Below are 18,484 nucleotides of genomic sequence, written 5' to 3' on the forward strand. Positions count from 1 at the left end.
CTAGGTTACCTAGGGACGTAGGTAGGCTCAAGATCGTCAAATAAGAGACAGACAAAGGCAGTGAGGTCATGCACCGTCAGAAGGAAATGCAGCTGGGTCGATCCAGACCGGGTGAGTGTGGGGGAATTGCGGAGACATGAGAGGGGAAAACGCTCAAATGCATCTAAGGCAGTGGAGACGGGCCAAGGTGGCCGATTCCAGGGAAATCAAGAGGAGGAAGGGGGAAAGGAAAGGGAAGATTAGAATGAAATCATGGAAAGAAAAGAGAAAAAAAGGGGGAAAGGGAAGCGCAGAACCCAATGCAAATTCCAAGGCACGTCGAAAAGAAAAGAAAAGACAAAGAGAAACAAAGAAACAAAGAACAAGCGGGATATCCCATCACTGGCCATAGTACCCCCCACCGGCACTCGGGTGAGGATAGTAGAATGTGGTCCCCGGCGGCGTCATCATCCCCCCCATCCCCACAACACCCCGGGACCGGCCCCCGCCCCGACCGATGGGTTCGAGTACATCTGGTTGGCATCGTAGAAATAAACCGTGCCACCAGACTCGTGGGCCACGGTTCCAGGCTGGGACGGCTGCTCACCCGACGACGCATACGGCATGGGTTGTTGACCCTGGGGGAAACTTGCGACCGACGTGCCGGGCCCTACCGGTCCATTGTAGGCCGAGTAATCTGGCCCGGAGGCTGGGTAGTACATGGCACCGGGGTAGGCCGGCGGGTAGAACCCCGGCTGTTGATAGTTGTAGGGCTGGAACGGCTGGGCATGGATCGCCCGTTCGGGAATCTGCGAGAGCGGGGTCACCGAGGCTTGACTGGGCGGGCCGTGTGCCGTCGGATCGTGCCCAGGCCCATTGACCGGAATGGGCACCTGGTGGTGGAACGGTTGGTCCTGATGGGGGTGGGGTGGATTGAAGGGGAAGCGAGCGGGACTTTCGATATCCGCAACGGAAACGGCTTTCTGGGGACGGGGCTGGTGCATGGGGATCGGTGCCGGACGACTTTCGCGGTAGGCAGGATGCGGAAGCTGCATGGGAGGCCCGGGACCCATGGCACCAGGCCCCGTTGGTGGGACACCGATGGGCGGACGAGGCGGCGGCAAGCGCACAATGGGCTTGCTAGTATCAGGAGGGACCATCGGCCTGGAGTAGACCGATCCCGCCGGCGACGGGTACCCGTCCTGAGACGCGGCCATGCCGAGAGAGGACCGGCGGCTCAGGACGCTCGGCGTATATACAGTGTTGGTATAGTAACTGGGCCGCCGCCCGCCGTAAAAGCCGCCACGGCCACGGCCTCGGTAGCCCTGCTGGTTCGGCCGCAAAGCTCGCGGGATGAAGATAAACGAGCGCTCCGTCGATGGAAAGATGTACCGAGGCGGTTGTCCAGGAAGAGATATCCGCACTGGTTTGTCTCGACGCAAGGGAGGGCGATGTTGAGGCAATCGGGTATGTTGTTTTTTGGGGACAGCAGAAAACGGCGTGGGTTGAGTCATACCCGGCAAGAAGACGACGACGGGCACGTTCCCCACCAACGTCGTGCTGGAAAAGGATCGGTTCGGGGGGCGTGGATCTCGGAGCGGTAGGGACGGACGAGGGGAGATTCGGCAGCAAGGACGTGGATGATTGTTTGGGCGCACGCTGGTCGTTTCCGGCCACGGTATCATGTAAATCATGGGTCCATTGTCCTTCGCTAGCATCGGGCTTGGAGGAGCTCCTAGGCTGCATGTTAGCAAGGGTTGATAATGGGAAGGGCAGAGATTGCCGTACCTGCGGGCATTTCCGTCAACAATGAGACCATATGGCCGAGACTTGGTCTTGTTCAAAGGTCGGAATCCGTTGGTCCCTTCGGTCGTCCGTTTATCATGCAGGAAGAAACTGCCGCGAGTTGGGACAAAAGCCGGGTTCTGGTCCCGCTCCTTGACGTATTTATCATTTTCACGGCGCTTTCTCGCGGTAGAGGCTTCCCGTCTGGGTTCGGTGGGAGGTGCCGACGGTGCTCTGCCTGTCTGCGGCTCCCGGTCTTGCTGCACCTGGTCGAAATGTATTTCCCCCACCTTGGTCTCATCGGAGAGCTTCAGCCCGTTCATCATTGCCTCAGTATCAGAAACCGCTGCCTTGAGCCCTCGTTTTTCAGGTGATGTTGAGCTCTGCTGCGTGGATTGGTCCCGCGCACGACTGTTGACCTGGCTACCATTTGCCCCCTCGTTGTCGCTCCCTTCGCTGCCTTCGCCATCTGCATCCTCATCATCTTGGTGACTGTCGGCAGAGGCTTCACTCAAGGAGTCTTCCTCCAGGTCCCCCACCATCGAGCCTTCATCCTCACCCTCATCATCTCGTCTCTTCCTGCGGCTAGCCCCAATGTGGCGTCGACGGGAAGCCATCGATGTTCGAGGCACAGGGATGGATCAGGTAAGGTGGCCAGGAAGATCCCCTGCTAACACCTGGTTTTCTCGGTGGGGCCGGCCGATAGGGAAGGGATGGAGAAGGGAAAAGGAAAGGGTCCGGCGTAGCCACCGGGAAGCCCACGATGAATCAAGAGAAAAAGAAGAAACCTAGGGAAAAACAAACCAAAATAGAGAAAAGGATGGGAAAAAAAGAGTTTCAAAGAGAAAGAAGAAAAGAAGAAAAAGCACCTTGTTCACCAAGGTGAGCAGGATGAACAAGAAGAGAAAAGGAAGGAGATGCGACAAGAAGCCTCACGAGAGATTCGAGAAATGACATCGCGGAACGTCAGCCCCAATCAGGTCTAGCGTGGGCGGTGAGCTGCCATTCTGCCGGAGTCTAGAATGCGGAGTGAATTGGGTGATCTGCTCTCTCACTTGCATCTTGTTGTTCTTGTTCTTGTTCTTTCTTTTCTTGGATGATCTTGAGTTGGTTTGCATTGGTCTGTGGGATAGAAGTTGAGGCAAAGAAACCATGGGCTGGAAAACCTCCAAACTCGATATGAAGAGCTGCACGCGACCCGACCCATCGGACTGGGGTATCTCTCAAAAAAAAAAAAAAAAAAAACAATACATTGCCAGGTAAGAAAAATCACTACTACCATAACACTACACCCCCGGATCCTTGACAGGCCCAATCAGTCAAATGTGGTTTTGCGGCCCTGGGACTCCACAATGGCTCCGCTGAGTTTTTGCACCGTTTGCTTGGAATATCGAGATTCGTCGATGGGTTGTTTGATCTTTCGGGCCCGGGGCTGATATCCTGAATCATCGGCAATATCATTGGCCTCGGTGGAAAGGTCTTTCCTCTTCTCCTCGCTATCTTTGCCGAAGCGTTTCTTGTACCGTGTTGTCGGGTCCTCCGCAAACTCCATTCGCATGCGCCGACCCATGAGCTGGTTCACCCACACCCTCCGCTGTCGGGGCTTCTTGGGCTTGGTCTGCTTTCGTGTCGCGGAGTCCGAGGAGTCCGAGTCGGAGCTGCTATCGTCGGATTCCTCCTCATCTTCTTCGTCGACCATGGTGAACCCCCTCACAGCTGCTTCTGCGGCCGCGAGGTCTTCAAACTCCACCCAAGCATACCCCTTGCACTTCCCGGTGTCTTGGAAGGTTGCCATATGTACATTGGCCAGTGTTCCACATTGACCAAAATGTTCCTCCATGGCCTCTTTGGAGACATCAAATCCCAAGTTGCCCACGAAGATTCGTCGGGATGGAGCATGACCGGGCTTGGCCGCAGAGCCGGCCGCATTGCCCCCGTGATCGCGGGACTTTTCGGGCCGCCCCTCAAAGCTCTTTGCATTCTTGATCAGCACACGACGGCCTGTCAATAGATGCTCGCTCAGACCCAGTGCCTCCTGCAGAGCCGCCTGGGTGGAGAAATCGACGTAGGCAAACCCTTTATTTTGGGGCCTTCCATATTTTTCAACCCCCTTGGGAAGGTGAATTCGAGTGATGGTAGTGTCGGCAAAGGAACAATTGCTGGTGAGGAATCGGCGGAGATCATCCTTGGTCACTGAGAACGACAAATTGCCAATCCAGATGCCATAGTCAGAACGCTTTTCCGGGGCCTGGGACTCGGTTTCGGTGGATTCGGTTTTGTTCGCCTTGGGCTTTTCAGTGTCGGTTCCCTCTGCCTTGTGCTTTTTTGCCTTGCGCAGAGCTTTCTTTGACTGGGGCTCCGGCGCCGAAACATCGATTTCAATCTCGGGGCCGTCCTGCAGCTTGCGCTTTTTCTGAGTGTCGGCAAGTTCAGTCATTTTGGAGAGGATCTAAACCAGAGATGTTTAGAGGAAATATGGAAAAAATAAAATAAAATAAAGAGTTGGAAAGAAGAAAAGAAGAAAGTTCTCAGATCGCACCGCGGAACCTGCCAATTTTTTTACGGCGGTCCGGACCCGCCTCCCGCGCAACGCAACCTGTGAGTCGCTTGGCAGCTCACGCAGGGCGACACTCTTTCGCTTCTTCCCTTTTCTCTTGCACAATCCATCCCTCTGCCTTCACGAGTTACTCTGTTATCTTCACTCTGGCTCAATATGGCAGAGGAAATACCCGATGCTCAGCCTGTGGGGGAGACCCTGCCGGATGCCCCAGCTCCCCCTGCCAAACAGTCACCCCAGTCTTTCAAGTATGCTGGCCTCAGTTCTCCCATCGAGAGGCGGTACTAATGGTGTCGTGTGCAGGAAAAAATATGCCAAACTCAAGGTCAAGTTTGAAAAGGCAAACCGAGAGAGCGAGTCTTTGATTCGCGAGGAGTTGCGGATCGAGGATCTATCCAAGCGCATCCAGGAGCAAAATGAGTAGGTTCTTGCTCATTGCCTTGGTGTTGTGATCTGACTTGATTCTGATGTTTTCTTATAGTCAGTTGCTCGAGGTTCTGCTCGAGTTCAATGGCAGTCTGCATGTTTCCCCGGATTTGCGATACGACTTGAGCATGTCTGGTGACACTTCTTTCCAACCCGCCCCCGAGCAGGAAATTGCGCCTCTGGTCAACGATGCGACCCTCGCCAAAACCGCGTGGAAGGAAGCCAAAACGGAATTGGCTGCTGGCAGCATCACGGCGGGGGCCTATCGCATGGTTGAGGAAAGCATTAAACGGAACAAGGCGTTCGCTCCGAGTAGGGACTTCAACTCCCTGATGCAGGTACCCCATACTGTCCCCCCAGTTGCCGAGGGAAAAGCTACCGAAAATGGCATCGAGCGCAAACTCGGTTACCTGGAACCCCAACACGAAACCGAGTACTACCTGGCCCTGGACGCGCGACTCGGAGATGAGGCAGCCGCCTTGCAACTTGGACGCATCCCTGATAAGCCTACATTTTCTGAGCGGGAGCGGGATTCATCTATTCGAAACCCAGCCTCTGTCTACAACTGGTTGCGACGCAACCAACCCCAGACTGTTCAAGACAACGAGGTTGCCTCTGAGAAGTCCGCATCACGACCGTCCAACCCGCGAGCTTCCAAGCGAGCACCAGCGCATCGTAAGGATGAGGATATGTACGACGAGGACGGGATGGATGCACAGCCCACGCCAAAGAACAAGCGCAAGCGTGACGAAGACACCGGGTACAGGCCCAAGGGGGGCAGCAGCCGTCCCAAAAAGAAGAAGGACGACACCCCCAAGGCAACTCCCACGGCCAAGAAGGCTTGAAATTTCTCTCGAGGGGGCTTCTTTTCATGTGTATTATTACTGGCGTTTGCTTTCCTCCTTGTTGCATCCAAGGCATTTCACCGGGTCATGGTTTTTTTTTCAGTTGCTGTGGGGATAGGTCAATGTATTGAAGTACAATCTTAATCAAATGCCGTTAACGATCAAATCGACTGAGATTTTCGAGGTATCAACTTCTATCACGAGTAGTGCTTTGTCAAAGTGGTTGCCCTGCAGGGTTCTATTCGAACTACTCGGTGGATTACCAGTGCTCAATCAATGGCTTCCAATATTGCGTGTCAAAGAAGAATATGAATTATTCGAGGTTGGCCTTCTGTTCTACCAGGGAATGGATGTAGTTCACCCTTGACCCGGCACAACAATTGGATATCATCACGTGATCTAGATCTCTGCTGATCGACGGTACAACATCTGGAGGTTCTTGTCTTGCAATCTGCCACTCACACAAATTGACCAGAGATTCAAGACACCTCTACAATGGCTATCACTATCCTGCCACCTGTGGCAGAGGACCTTGGTCCCTACCAAGCTGATTCAGACGAGTCCATTGGCATGGACTCCGACTCCGACTCCGACGTTGAAATGACCGGCAGCACACGGCCGCACAAGCGGCCTCGCCTACATTCGAAGAACATTGGGACTGGAATCATCACCCCAGGTGAGGTAGTGACGGATGATCCACAATGGATGAGGTGAGTGCGATGTCTTCCTTTTCTTCCTCTTCCTCTTCTTTTTTTTCTCCCCTTCGCCAATCCAATATTGACAAAATGCAGAGGCCATGGGACCTACACCAACCCGCTTTCAACCTCGATCATTGCCACTGTCGCTGGAACTGTCCACAAGACCAACAAACTACTCTCTGTTCATCCCATTCGCGCCCGTTACACCCCGGAAATTGGTGACTTGGTGGTTGGCCGCATTGTCGAAGTGCAGTCGCGACGGTGGAAAGTTGATGTCGCTGCCCCGCTGCTGGCCCAGCTTCCTCTGTCGGCGATCAATTTACCCGGTGGTATTCTACGTCGACGTACAAGCGCCGATGAACTTCAGATTCGTACTTTCTTCAGCGAAGGCGATCTAGTGGTTGCCGAAGTGCAGAGTGTACATCAAGATGGGTCAGCCTCACTACACACTCGCTCGCTTAAATACGGAAAACTTCGGAATGGGGTATTTTTGGCGGTGACGGGAACGGGAGGCAGCGGTACACCGAACTCCAGCGTCAAAGGAGGCGTGGGATCTGGGTCGTCTGGTGCTGGCGCCGCTCTCGGGGCTACGACTGGGACGGGAGGTGTGGTGCGATCACGGCGCCAGGTGTGGACCGTCAGCACCGCCAACGGTGGCGGCGACGTGAATGTTATTCTCGGAGTGAACGGATACATCTGGATCTCAAAGCATGCCGACGGAGCCGCCGTTGCGTCTTCCACAACTGAAAATGTCTCTATTATACGCATGGAGGAGATGGTATCGAGTTCGATCTACTCCAGCCAAAACGACGACATCCCACCGCAAACTCGTCGGGAGATTGCTCGGCTCGCTCAATGTATCCAGGTCCTGGTACAGAGCGGAGTTCCGGTAGACGAGCACAGCGTTACCAGCGCCTATGAAGCTAGTTTGCAAGTGGATCTGGAGGTGGGTGATGACGAAGACGACGAGGATGAATGGCGACAGGAGGGGCGGGAATACCTCGAGGGAACCAAGGCACAGCGAGTGTTGGAGCTTGCGATGCAGGACAAGTAGTCGCGCCTGTCCCATAGAAAGATACCCAATGAACACTGTATTTGTACTAGTACGGGATCATGGGTCATGGGTCATGGGTCATGGACTTGTTCTATAGTACCAACGGTGTGGCAGGACGAGACGTAGTTCAGTCGACCAGGGCCCTCCGTAGCCAAGAGGTATAAAGCACTCTGGTAGCAATCGTAGCACTCGCAGTACTCACGATAGATCCATGGATCTACCATGAACTACCTGGGGATACCTCACCCGCAGCCAGTGGACGGTGGCTCTTCAAGTACCGGTACTTCACCTAGTTGGGCGCGGATTACATACGCGATCACGGGCACCCTCCTTCACCTTCGCTTCGACTCTCTTCGCTCTTCATCCTCTTCATCCTCCTCTTTTTCGAACTTGAGACCATGCAGGATTATGTTCTGTTTTGCCATCTATCCATTCCACTCTACCCTCTATTCGTTCCCATAGGATAAGTTCTTATCGGCTTTATCATTTCTACCCCCCCGGAGGATATTCTTCGTTTCTCTACTCTACTTGAAATCAACTGAACCTAGCACGTCTCACCATGCCTGATCTTCGTCGCCAGATATTTGAAAGCGGCAAGACAGTCTCACGCAAGGCCGCTTCCCGTGAAGCCTCTCGCGCGACCTCGCGCGCCAGCTCCAAACAAACTTCTCATCAGTCCTCGCGAAACGCGAGTCGACAGCCTTCCGACGAAGAAGATTCGGGTTTTCTTTCTGACGAGACAACCATGAGGTGAGTCGTCTTTTTGTCCATTCTCCCTTTTGGTTTTTGCCCGTCCTTTCTTTCTGTGCATTTCAGGTTATCTTCACTGAGGGGTCCCCACTCCGTGGCGGGATGATGTCACTGCCCTTGATATTTTTTTTCCTTTTACCAAGCAAGACGCACTGACCACCGTCAAAAACACAGTATCGGATCTTTGGACGATGACAACCCCGAACAAGACAATGTCGACTGGCCACAAGAGCTAGGTGATCACATTCAGGAAATATTGGATCGCAAGCGCAGCAGCGTACAGGGCCGTGAGGAGGCCCTGGCGGCCTTCTGCCGCCTCACCAAATACCACTATGCGGAAGAGGTTACTCGTGCCTCAACGGGGGAGCTGCTGAGTGCCTTTACGAAAAGTGTCCGGCACGAGTCAAGTGTGCGCGAAACGGTCATGGCATTACGTTCGATCGAGCTACTGGCTATCACTGCCTTGGACAACACCATCTACGAGAATATGGAGCCAGTTATTACGCGCACTATCCGCGACTCGACTTCCAATGGAGTTAAGGCCGCCGCAATTCAGTGCCTGGGGGTATGTACAATTTTTGGGGGCGCAGGCGAGGATGGAATCCTCGAACAGATGACCTTCCTTCTTGACATTGTGGCCTCAGACGGTCAATCTATCGATGCAACGGACGACGCCACTGCGGTACATGCCGCGCTTCAGGTGTGGGGATTTCTTGCATCCGAAATTGAAGACTTTGAGAGCGAAAGCGAAGAGGCAGTCCAGATATTTATCGACCAACTGGATAGTGGCGACTCCTCTGTGCAAATCGCAGCTGGCGAGAACATTGCCCTACTCTACGAAAAGAGCTACACGCCTCAGGAAGACGACGAAGATGACGAAAGTGACGAATCTGATGACAGTGGCGAGCATGAACGGCAAGACCACAATGGTCCTAAGCTCCTCAAACGATACAACGCCTACCATAACACCCCGGAGCTTGAGCAGCAGTTGCACTCGCTGGCCACCATACACACCAAGCGCATCAGCAAGCGCGACAAAAAGTCTTTGCACAGCAATTTTGCATCCATTCTCACCACCGTCGAGAACCCGCGCTACGGGCCTCGTTACAACACGGCCATCGACCAGGACACCAACCGCCACTATGGCAGCACCCTCACCGTCAAGATCGGTCGACACGGCATCATGAGCATCGACCGCTGGTGGAAGTGGGTCCGTCTGTCCGCTCTGCGTCGCATTTTGCAGGGTGGCTTCGCCGAGCACTATTTCCAAGGCAATCGGGCTGTTCTTGACAATCTGCCCGTCATGATGCGCATGGCCAACCACGGCGCAGGGTTGGTGGATCGCCAAAGCGCACGAAAGGCAGCGAAAATGCGCAATAGCTCGCGCCGCTGGACTGCACCACCATCGGATGAGGATTGAAAATAGGGGAATGGAGACTCTTGACTATGATTTGATGAAGCCGCGTTGTTGATCGTTCTTTTCTTATTGAATTTTGCACAGGATTCGGGTGTCGTACAGTTCGATGTGATAAGCTTTTGTGTTTTTCTTACATGACTTTCTTTGGGGAGTAATTCGGGATTGAATATTTGTTTCTCTTTTGTCTTTCTTTTGCTGTTAATAAAGAAAGCTCACGGGTGAAATACACGACGCACACCACGTCTATCGGGCCAAATACCACCAAATGGACACAAAAATGCTATGTATTTATCTTCATATAGAGTGGAGGGCCGGCCCATAGCGACATTCTACCGAGGGAATATCGCCCACAGAGCGAACATCCCGAAAATGTATCCAACTAAACACAAATAAAAAACAACCGAAGGCCTCCTAGTCGTCATTTTCAAAAACCGGCACCACCCCGGTCCAGCTGCCGCGGGCACGCTCATCCCAATAGCCATCTTTGCCGCCCTTCAGACGCCACACACTCTCGCCATCCGACTCGTCACTGGCCCGCGTAAACCAGCGCGGGGTCCAGGATTCGCCGTTGACCTCCATCTCGCGGCGGCGGGCGCGCTGGCCCTCCTCCAGCTGGACCTTGACCTCCTCGGCGCGGTCGAGGTCGCCGTCTTCGAGGGCGCGCTGGTCGGGACGGAGACGCGAGTCTGTCGCAGGCAGACGATTCTGTTCGATGGGAGTGATTTCGTTGAGGGCGGCCGCGAAGGAAGTCAGGCCGTAGTGCTTGGGGGCACTGGGGACGAGCGAACCGGCGGTCCAGAGGGTTTGGCCCGTCGGGTTGCCGTTGCGGGTGAGCGTGAGCGAGGTTGGCCAGGAGCCTGACAGACCCAACGGCAAGGACTGGTTGTAGGAGTCGACGGTGCGAGTGGACACTTCCTCGCTCCGGCCGGAGAACATGCCGCCGGCCTTGAAGGTAGAGATGGAGCGGTGGCCCGTGGTCTCGTTAGTGATCGTGAGCTCACCTACCGGCTCGACATATTTTTCGCCCGCAATGATGTTGCGCAGGAAGGAGCTGGCGGGTGTCCAGCTGAAGCGCTCGCCAGTGGCGTGGAGGATGACGCGGACGCGGCCCTCGGTGGTGATCTCAGCGGACTTGCCCCAGAATTTCTGGCTGGGCATGGGCGATTGCGCCAGACTCCAGTCGCGGCTGTCTGCCTGGTAGGCCAGCTGGACCGGCCGGTGCGAGACTTTCTCGGCGATGAAGCGGAATCCATGGTCTTCGCGAACGAGCTCGTACGTCTCGCCGAGCATCGGATTGAAAGGCTTGCGGATCGCCCGTTCCCGTACGCGGTTATTCGACAAGGAGGACAAGGCGAACGCCGTCACATACATCAATCGCTCAGCGCTGTCCGAAACCTGGGTGGTTTTATCCAACAGCGACGAGTACTCCACGATCTCAGCCGCACGCTGCAAGAGAGATAGTGGCTCGTTGGCCGACACGGGCATCGAGATCTGAGACAGATCCTTGCCGACATTCTTGCGCAGGAACCCGATCAAGCTCGGTGGTAGCACCGTCGGGGCGGTAATATTCGCCCGACGGCGCACCGGATCCAAAGGCAAGGGGGCCAGGGACTTGGGCCGGGCAGGGAACAGCGGCGATGCGATGCTACTGTTGACACGAGCCGCTGGATCGGGCTCTTCGTCACTGTCGGAGGGTGCGTCGTCTGATACGTTCTCTGCGACAGCGCCCGCCCGGTCTCCTTCCGCCTCTTCCTCGTCGCTATCTTGAATCGTCAAGAGCGGGGATGCGACACCTCCGTCCATGGCGTCAAAGAATTCCTGTGACACATCGGACTCCATACTGCGACGTGATTGCGCTGCCCGGGACTGCGCTGTCAATCGGGGAGGATGGCGCCGCTGCTTACTCTCGGAGATCAGCGTAGAGAACTCGGAAACCACGTTGTCGAGGTCGCGTAACACGGCCATCAAGTTTTCATGGATCCCGTCTGCATGATCAGTATTACTAGCTACGCTGGCAGGTTTTCCTATGCTCTCCGCACCAGGGACCGCCAGCTGGGATGAGCTGGAGTTGAAAGTCACCGGAGCAGGACGTTTGGGACCAGAATTTGAATGCGTGCTGGTCTTGCGCTTCCAAAACGGCCGTTTCACATCCTCACTGGGAGCCTCATTCGCAGGATGAGGGCTGGGAGACCGGCCACGAGGTCGCTCCAGAGGGGACGGCAGCGGAGCAGCCAGATATTTGGGGTCTGTATCTCTGGCGAGGCGACGCACCGCATCGCGCGACCCAGACACCTGGCTCACGAGGCTCTCGACCTGCGTCCACTCATGCTCTTCCGCGGGCGAGGGCTGCGACGGTGTGTACAGCCGCAGCTCGGGTGCACCGACGGGCGCAACATCGGTCTGGTCCGGGGTCTCCTGGGAAGAGGCCTTCTCTAGAGCGCGCTTCCATGCAACGAAATCTTGGTCACTGCTTGCGCGCAGGTGCCAAATCTCGGTGCCTGAATCGATGGAGATCTCGCGGGACTTTTCGTTCGTCGCAACAGCCGCGAGCGAGAGCGGAATAGCGCCTCGCAGCGCAGACGAGTTGCGATCATGGTAGTATGACAAAGTGCACGAGATGAAGTCTAGCGAGAAGAATCGGCGTGCCCATCCCTGGTGCCGCTTGCGTCGCCGTTTCTGCAACAGACCCGTATGGACGGTGGACGAAGCCGAGGTGTCCGATTGCTGCGCATTCAACGTGGCGCGACTGTTACCCCGTCCGCGCGCCGGTTGTGGCAGCGAGTCAGTCGAGCCCTCTGGTTGCGATCGCGAGGTCGCAATCGCGGCAGAACCCTGAGGTTGCAGTCCGGTCGGATAGACGAGGAGGACGAGCGTCACGGTCTTGGAGATCTGCTTGGAGAAGGTGTTGTCGAAGACGAGCGCGTAGTTACCTCCATCGTTGGCCTGCACGTCGTATGTCCCTTGGGAGATCTTGTCGGCCTCGCATTTGCCAATCCATTTAATGGGCTTGAGTCCAATGGCCGTCAGCTTCTCGGTAACCGAGGATTGCGTGTTGTTCCGCGAGTTGGCGTTGGATGCTGTGGCGGGCAGGTTCTCGTTGGAATCGGTGCTGTGGGAATCGGAGGAAGGCAGGTGCGAGCTCAGCACGGTCGACTGGCCTGGATGCTTGAAGATGCCAAAGTTCACGGACTTCTTGTGTGGCTGGATGCTCCAGGAGATGGTGTGGTTGGCGCTGACATTGATCCAGCGCACAAAATAAGACTGGCCGAGGACAGGTTGTTAGTCTTTCCAAGTGATATTCCAGTTTACAAAAAAAAAACACACAGAAAAAACACAGAATAAGAGCCCTTACCTTGCTATGAATCTCCAGCTCTTCCATGGCCGCCATGGTTGCGGGTTGGTGAGGTGGGCAGAGCCTCACGACGTGGCGGATTGTGTACACCCGTTGCGCTCGGGTGGAGTTGCGGCTGATGGGGCGATTTCCAGACACCAAATTGCCATGCACCCACACGCTCAAATAGACACAATGGTAGACTCAGACATCTCGCAAGGTCAGGAATTCTTGGGGGAGGGGGAGAAGGCGGAACCGCATCAAATGGCCCGAGGCCGAGGAATGCTTCACATGTACCGGGGTGTCTACGGAGTCCACCAAGTCTACGGATACACGGACTCTGAACTGCATACCCCAGGGGTCAATTGTTTTCTTTGCTCATTGTGGTTACAGGTATGTCCGGTGCTCCCCCCAAACCCCAGTATCAAATTAAAATAGAATCCATGCAAATGCCTTCTGGTGTTTTTGGCCCCCTTCCTGGCAAGTAGAAAACACAAGTAGGAAAAAGAAAATAGTACACTGTACAAAAGCTCACCTCCGGGCTTGCATGTTGGTGAACATCAGTTTGAATCCGTTGCAAAGGGCCTGCATGTCCGGGTACGGGTTCTTTTGCAGCTCGTAGCCCTGTGGAATCACCTTGACCGGCCAGTTCTGGAGCCGTGAGTGCTCGCCGGCCTTGAAGCAAAGATAGAAATAGCCCGGATACTTGGAGTTGATGCAGAACGCATAAGCCGAGCGGCGGGGGTTGGCCTTGGTGTAGGTGTCAAGCCATTGATCTGCAGATATGTCAGAGAGAAAAAATCATCCAAGTGGATTCCAATGCATGCTTACCGGTCTCAGCCTTGCTGCCGTCTTGATACTTCTCGCTGAGCATCATCTCGTCCACCTTCTTCGCCATCGCCTTCACATGGTTGACGATCAGGTCGTCCAGATCACTGTAGGTGTAGCGGCCGCCGACCTTGAGCACACGGCCTACGGAAAACTCATTTTCTTTGTCCAACTCGAGCACGTCGATATGTTGATAGACACCATGAGCCACCTTCCAGGTGACCGCCAGGTGATCCGGACCCCGAGAGGACGGACGGATGACAACGTCGCCGCGGCTCTGGGAGCCAAGGAACTCCTCAGCTTGCGTAGAGTTGAACGGCCGGAAGAGCGGGTGTTTGATGACACGCATCGCCTGACCACCACCCTGCTCCTTCTCCTGCAGGGACTCCCGATCTTTCCGTTCTTGCAGATCATCCCAGTCGCCGAAGCCGTGGTCCTGGTTCGGGCGGGCCGGGTGGCTGACCTGGTCTTCACGCAGGGACACGTTGCAAGTGAAACTCTTCCGGTTGAGGAAGAGAATCTTGGCTGGCACGGTCTGGTGAACTGCGTAGGCTGTGCGCACGGGGATGTCGTAGGGCACTCCGAGCTCCGTTTCGGCGACCAGCGCATCGACGCCACAATCCAGTTTGGCATCAATGTGGTCCTCGAACACTCGCTTGATGGCAATCGGGACAACCATGCCAGGCGTCAACGAGTCCAGGGTTTCGCCAGTGAGCATGGTGAAAATATCATCCGTGCTAAGGAAAACAAACTGCTTACGCAGCTCCTCGTATGGTTGTTGCAACTCCGCTCGAATAGTCTCCAGCGTCGCGCGCTTGCGCTGGTTGAGGTTCTTCTCCAACTGCTCCGCATATTCTTCCAGAATCAAGTCGTTGACACGATCCTGTGCCTCTTCCCGGAAGAGCTTTCGCACGATCGCACCGGAACCGTTTTCATCTGTCTCCGCTTTGATGTCCTCCTCGTCCAGCTCCAGAGCATCGGCGGCCATCTTGCGGGCAATATCGTAGTCTTCGGGGTGCACACGGGTGTTGTCTAGTGGGTCGGCATCCGGATCGGCGTTCTCGAAATCAATGTAGACAAAACTGGCGCAGTTGTTCCACACTTTGACTCCCATAGCTGGGTACTGCGCATTAACACCCAGTAGCTCCACACGGTTGTTCACAACGCCTCCATTCATGTTGACAATCTTGAGCAGGTGCGCCGCCTTTCGGGGACCAAGACCACAAACATACGGCAAGAGATTGGCCGTCGCCGTGTCGCTCACGGCTTCGTTGAGATCAACGCCAACGAGGTTAACCATATCCACCAGGGCCGTCTCGAGCTGCTTGAGAAGCAGCTCCTGCGACACCAGCTGTTGGCCGGGCTTGAACTGGATGGAAACGATGTCGCGACCCAGCGATGCGTACTCCTTGAGAGGACTTTGCAAGTAACGGCCCAAAGCCACGCAGTAATGGGTTAGGGGCCCGAATCCCGGGTTATCGCGCCTGGCTCGGGGACTATTGTGGTACAGCCGGGCGACCTCGTCATTGACAACGACAACCTCCAGGCGGTCACTAATTTCTTCGTCGTGGTCATCTGTGAATGGGGCTCCGCGTAGGTCTTTCTGGTCGATGATTTCGGACAAAAGCTTGTAGAGCCTGCGCGTCTCTGGTGTCATACCGGAAACACCGATGACATCGGGTCGACGCCGGTCGACCAGATCAACAAAGGCGGCCACATGCTCGCCATCTCTAATGCCACGAGTCTCGTCTCCCAGCGACAAATCTGTGAACTTTCCATTTTCCAGCACGCGGCCATCCTCTTCCGTGTAGGCCCAGTGAATGGGATCTCGACCCACAGTCCCGGACCCCGTAGATAGAGCAAGTACCCGTGGCACCGTGCCCAACACCATCCCCTTGGGTTTGTAGGCGGCCTGGTCCAATCGCTGCGAGAAAGCTTCGCGGCACTCCTTTGCCACATGGTTCTCACATTCCTGGCGAATGTTTTCCTTCACACTGCGGTTGATTAGCCGCTCCAGCTTCCCGAGAGCCAGATCCAGCACATCGCGGCGAACGCGGTTCCACGCGTCGGCAAGTTCGCTATAGTTGTCGGACTCGATGTCCGAGTACAAGCGCTGGCGGAATTGCTCGAAATTCTCAAAACGCACTCGAACGTCCACCAACCCTTCTTCCTCGGCTTTCAGCATTCGCAGGAACATTTCTGGGCGACGGGCAATATCGCTGAGCTGCTGGTTCCGCAGATACTTAAATTCATGGTAGGGGTGCTGCTCATCGATGCGGCGTAGACCTTTCTCCGTGCGGAAACAATCGACAACCCCATTCATGTAGTATGCCTGCCGAATCACCTTGCGCATCTTGGGACTCAAGACGAGCTCTTCAGCGAATGTAGACTTGGCAGCCTTCAGAACATGTGAGCTGTTGGAGAAGTCGTTATCCACAAATTGATCCGCCAGTTCCTCTGGACGATCCCCAGGATCCTCGGTGTACTGCCGGCGCCCTTCCTTGGACGCATTCTGTGCAAAAGCATCCGCAGTGATGCCAAAGGCGCGCACCAGACCGTAGGCCTTGCCGTTTCGCACTCGCTCAAAGAAGGACTTGCCGGCCGCCTTTCGTCGGTGCGGTTCTCCGTTGGCTTCGCCGTTCACCATGGACATATCACGCAATTGTGAGGAGTATTGGAAATGCATATAGTCTTGCACGTCCTGTAGCTCTTCCATGGTTGCGGCTACGGTCAGTAGCTCCTCCACATTGGCATCGTCCACATTGAACAGATTTTGTAGGCTGTCGTATGTCTTCTGAATCGTACTGCGCTTATCAACCAGGGCACGGAATTTGAGATCGTGGTCGAAAATGTCCCAGAGGTCCGTCATGTTCAAGAGCTTCTCGGCGCGGATACTGTACTGGGCGGATTCATCAGCAGGGTCGGCGCCATCGGCCGGCTCCTTAACAGCGTGAATCATGTAGTCCTTGCGATGCTGGAAAATGAAAGGAACCTCCCAGTCATCGGTTACCAAGAACTCCAACATTTTGGCCACCGAGCGCTGGAACGGCTCGCGCAGCTCGGGCTCTATGCGCTTCTTGAGCAACATCAGATTTGATATCCAGACCGCTTCCTCCCGGAACTGATCCTCAGACAGTGTCACATGTCGGTATGGCTGGCGGGCAACCTGGTGGCGTTCGGGTTCGTCGAGGAGCCGGATCTGGTTGTCCTCCTCGGTCAACATCCGCTCGGCCAGTTCGGATGGCTCGAACACATCTTTCAAATCCAGATGCCTCTCTTCATCCTGTTTCTCTTCATCTTCTTGGTCTTCCAGTTGCAGGGCAAAGTCGTATTCTGTGCCATCACCAAACGCAGCCCGCATGTCCTCAAGCGCATTTTCGTCCAATCCCGCGGCTTCGGTGGCGCCTAGTCCAGGCATGCCTGCCCTCACTGGAGGTGCAACTTCAATATCGTCGCGCTGCATCTGCCCTTCCTCGTCGGAGAATGTGTCCTCTTCAATGAAGTCATCCATCTCGTCGCGCAGGCCGCGGCGCTGGCCGGGTCGGCCGTATTGCTGTGCCTCCTCTTCTTCATCGGAGTTGAAGATGTCGTCAATGCCTTGGGACGGTTGGCGTTGGTCGCGATCCTTGCCTCGCTTCAGGCGCTTGTATTTGGACTGCTCCGGCGAAAGTAGATCCGCGTTAGCAAATTTCGCTAGGGTCATCAGGCGGACGGTCCCGTACCTCAGCAGCTGCTCCTCGTTTCAGACCAGGAACATGCTCGCCGATAAGCTCCAGATCTTCTTCGTCGAGGTGCTCCTCTTCACGGGGGCGTGAACGTTTCTTCTCACGTCTGCGATGGGCACGCTCCTCGATCTCTTCGTCCTCGTCGACAATGAAGCCTTCTCGAACCTATTCCATACATCCATTGTCAGTGCGCAGTTGAAGCTTGTCGTGAGAACAGACTCACCGCGCGAGCAGCTTCTTCGTCATCTTCTTCTTCATCATCTTCCTCGCTCGAGTCATTATAATGATTGACAGTCCCTGCGCCCTGATGAACCTCGCCATCGTAGTCATCAGGCGCTCCCGCATCGTTTTCTTCATCTTCTAACATCGCCTCGCCCTCGACCAGGTCGCGAAGGCTCATCGTGGCTGGCCGGGAGATCCCAACTCCCAGGGATCTGGACGCGATTGAAAACTCAAAGAAGGAAAGGTTGAGGGGGCAACAGCGCAGATCCGGCACCCGGTACTGCCCGACTCGCAGATGTGGGAGAAAGGAACGAGGAGAAAAGAGAGTTGCCAGATAGCAGAGAGGAAGAATCACCGAAGGAGAACGCGGGTGGCGGTGATTGGCCGGGGCTGGGTATGGCAGTGCACATCAGTCCCAAAGAGGATGGTGCTGTGGCTGGTGATTAGACATCACGTGGTATGGATTTCCTGCCTCAAAACATTGGCATCCATCTGGCCATAACTAGATGCATATGAATATAGAATATAGCCCATAGACCAATAAATATGTTTTGTCGATTTCGGGTCTCATCTGGTGTTCTAGTAGATTGCATCCCACCCCCATCCATGGCCCTCACCCCAAGGTGGGATCCCGAGACTGGTGGAGTCCTCCCCGACCATGTTTCACCCATAGACCTCCCTAAGTACAGTTCAATCAATGCTCAGGCATTCATGCGCTTCTTCTCCCAACCCTCCAATCCACAACCAATCCCTCCCACCGTCTGCTCCTAATTGCCGCCGAATATTGTGTGTGGGTGATATTGTTGGCCCCGTCGATGCGCCCGAGAGACCCAATCAGCGCCACCACATCGCAAGGTGATATCGGGT

The 18,484-nt window shown here is 55.2% G+C and overlaps 6 protein-coding genes across 6 annotated transcripts; 3 read left to right on the forward strand and 3 right to left on the reverse strand.

Annotated features, from left to right (window-relative positions):
• Positions 1-446: 446 nt before the first annotated feature.
• NUU61_000390 (uncharacterized protein) lies at positions 447-2,381 on the reverse strand (the record flags this gene model as incomplete). Its single annotated transcript, XM_056650974.1, has 1 exon — positions 447-2,381. One exon carries the CDS (start codon positions 2,379-2,381, stop codon positions 447-449), a length of 1,935 nt encoding a protein of 644 aa, XP_056515824.1.
• Positions 2,382-3,079: 698 nt separating this feature from the next.
• Positions 3,080-4,201, reverse strand: NUU61_000391 (putative RNA binding protein Rnp24; the record flags this gene model as incomplete). Its single annotated transcript, XM_056650975.1, has 1 exon — positions 3,080-4,201. One exon carries the CDS (start codon positions 4,199-4,201, stop codon positions 3,080-3,082), a length of 1,122 nt encoding a protein of 373 aa, XP_056515825.1.
• Positions 4,202-4,477: 276 nt separating this feature from the next.
• On the forward strand, positions 4,478-5,592 carry NUU61_000392 (uncharacterized protein; the record flags this gene model as incomplete). The annotated part of the gene is made up of 3 exons (XM_056650976.1): positions 4,478-4,569; positions 4,625-4,741; positions 4,803-5,592. The coding sequence occupies 3 exons, from the start codon at positions 4,478-4,480 to the stop codon at positions 5,590-5,592; spliced, it is 999 nt and encodes a 332-aa protein (XP_056515826.1).
• A 495-nt stretch (positions 5,593-6,087) lies between these two features.
• Positions 6,088-7,344, forward strand: NUU61_000393 (exosome non-catalytic core subunit RRP4; the record flags this gene model as incomplete). The annotated part of the gene is made up of 2 exons (XM_056650977.1): positions 6,088-6,302; positions 6,384-7,344. 2 exons carry the CDS (start codon positions 6,088-6,090, stop codon positions 7,342-7,344), a joined length of 1,176 nt encoding a protein of 391 aa, XP_056515827.1.
• A 559-nt stretch (positions 7,345-7,903) lies between these two features.
• On the forward strand, positions 7,904-9,514 carry NUU61_000394 (IFRD domain-containing protein; the record flags this gene model as incomplete). The annotated part of the gene is made up of 2 exons (XM_056650978.1): positions 7,904-8,094; positions 8,269-9,514. 2 exons carry the CDS (start codon positions 7,904-7,906, stop codon positions 9,512-9,514), a joined length of 1,437 nt encoding a protein of 478 aa, XP_056515828.1.
• Positions 9,515-9,922: 408 nt separating this feature from the next.
• On the reverse strand, positions 9,923-17,795 carry spt6 (chromatin-remodeling histone chaperone SPT6; the record flags this gene model as incomplete). Its single annotated transcript, XM_056650979.1, has 6 exons — positions 9,923-12,772; positions 12,864-12,978; positions 13,378-13,618; positions 13,674-17,325; positions 17,393-17,560; positions 17,619-17,795. The coding sequence occupies 6 exons, from the start codon at positions 17,793-17,795 to the stop codon at positions 9,923-9,925; spliced, it is 7,203 nt and encodes a 2,400-aa protein (XP_056515829.1).
• Between the last annotated feature and the right edge of the window lie 689 nt (positions 17,796-18,484).

This window comes from Penicillium alfredii (genome assembly GCF_028826965.1).
Source record: "Penicillium alfredii strain IBT 34128 chromosome Unknown utg000001l_segment0_segment0, whole genome shotgun sequence".
NCBI classification, from domain to species: Eukaryota; Fungi; Ascomycota; class Eurotiomycetes; order Eurotiales; family Aspergillaceae; genus Penicillium; species Penicillium alfredii.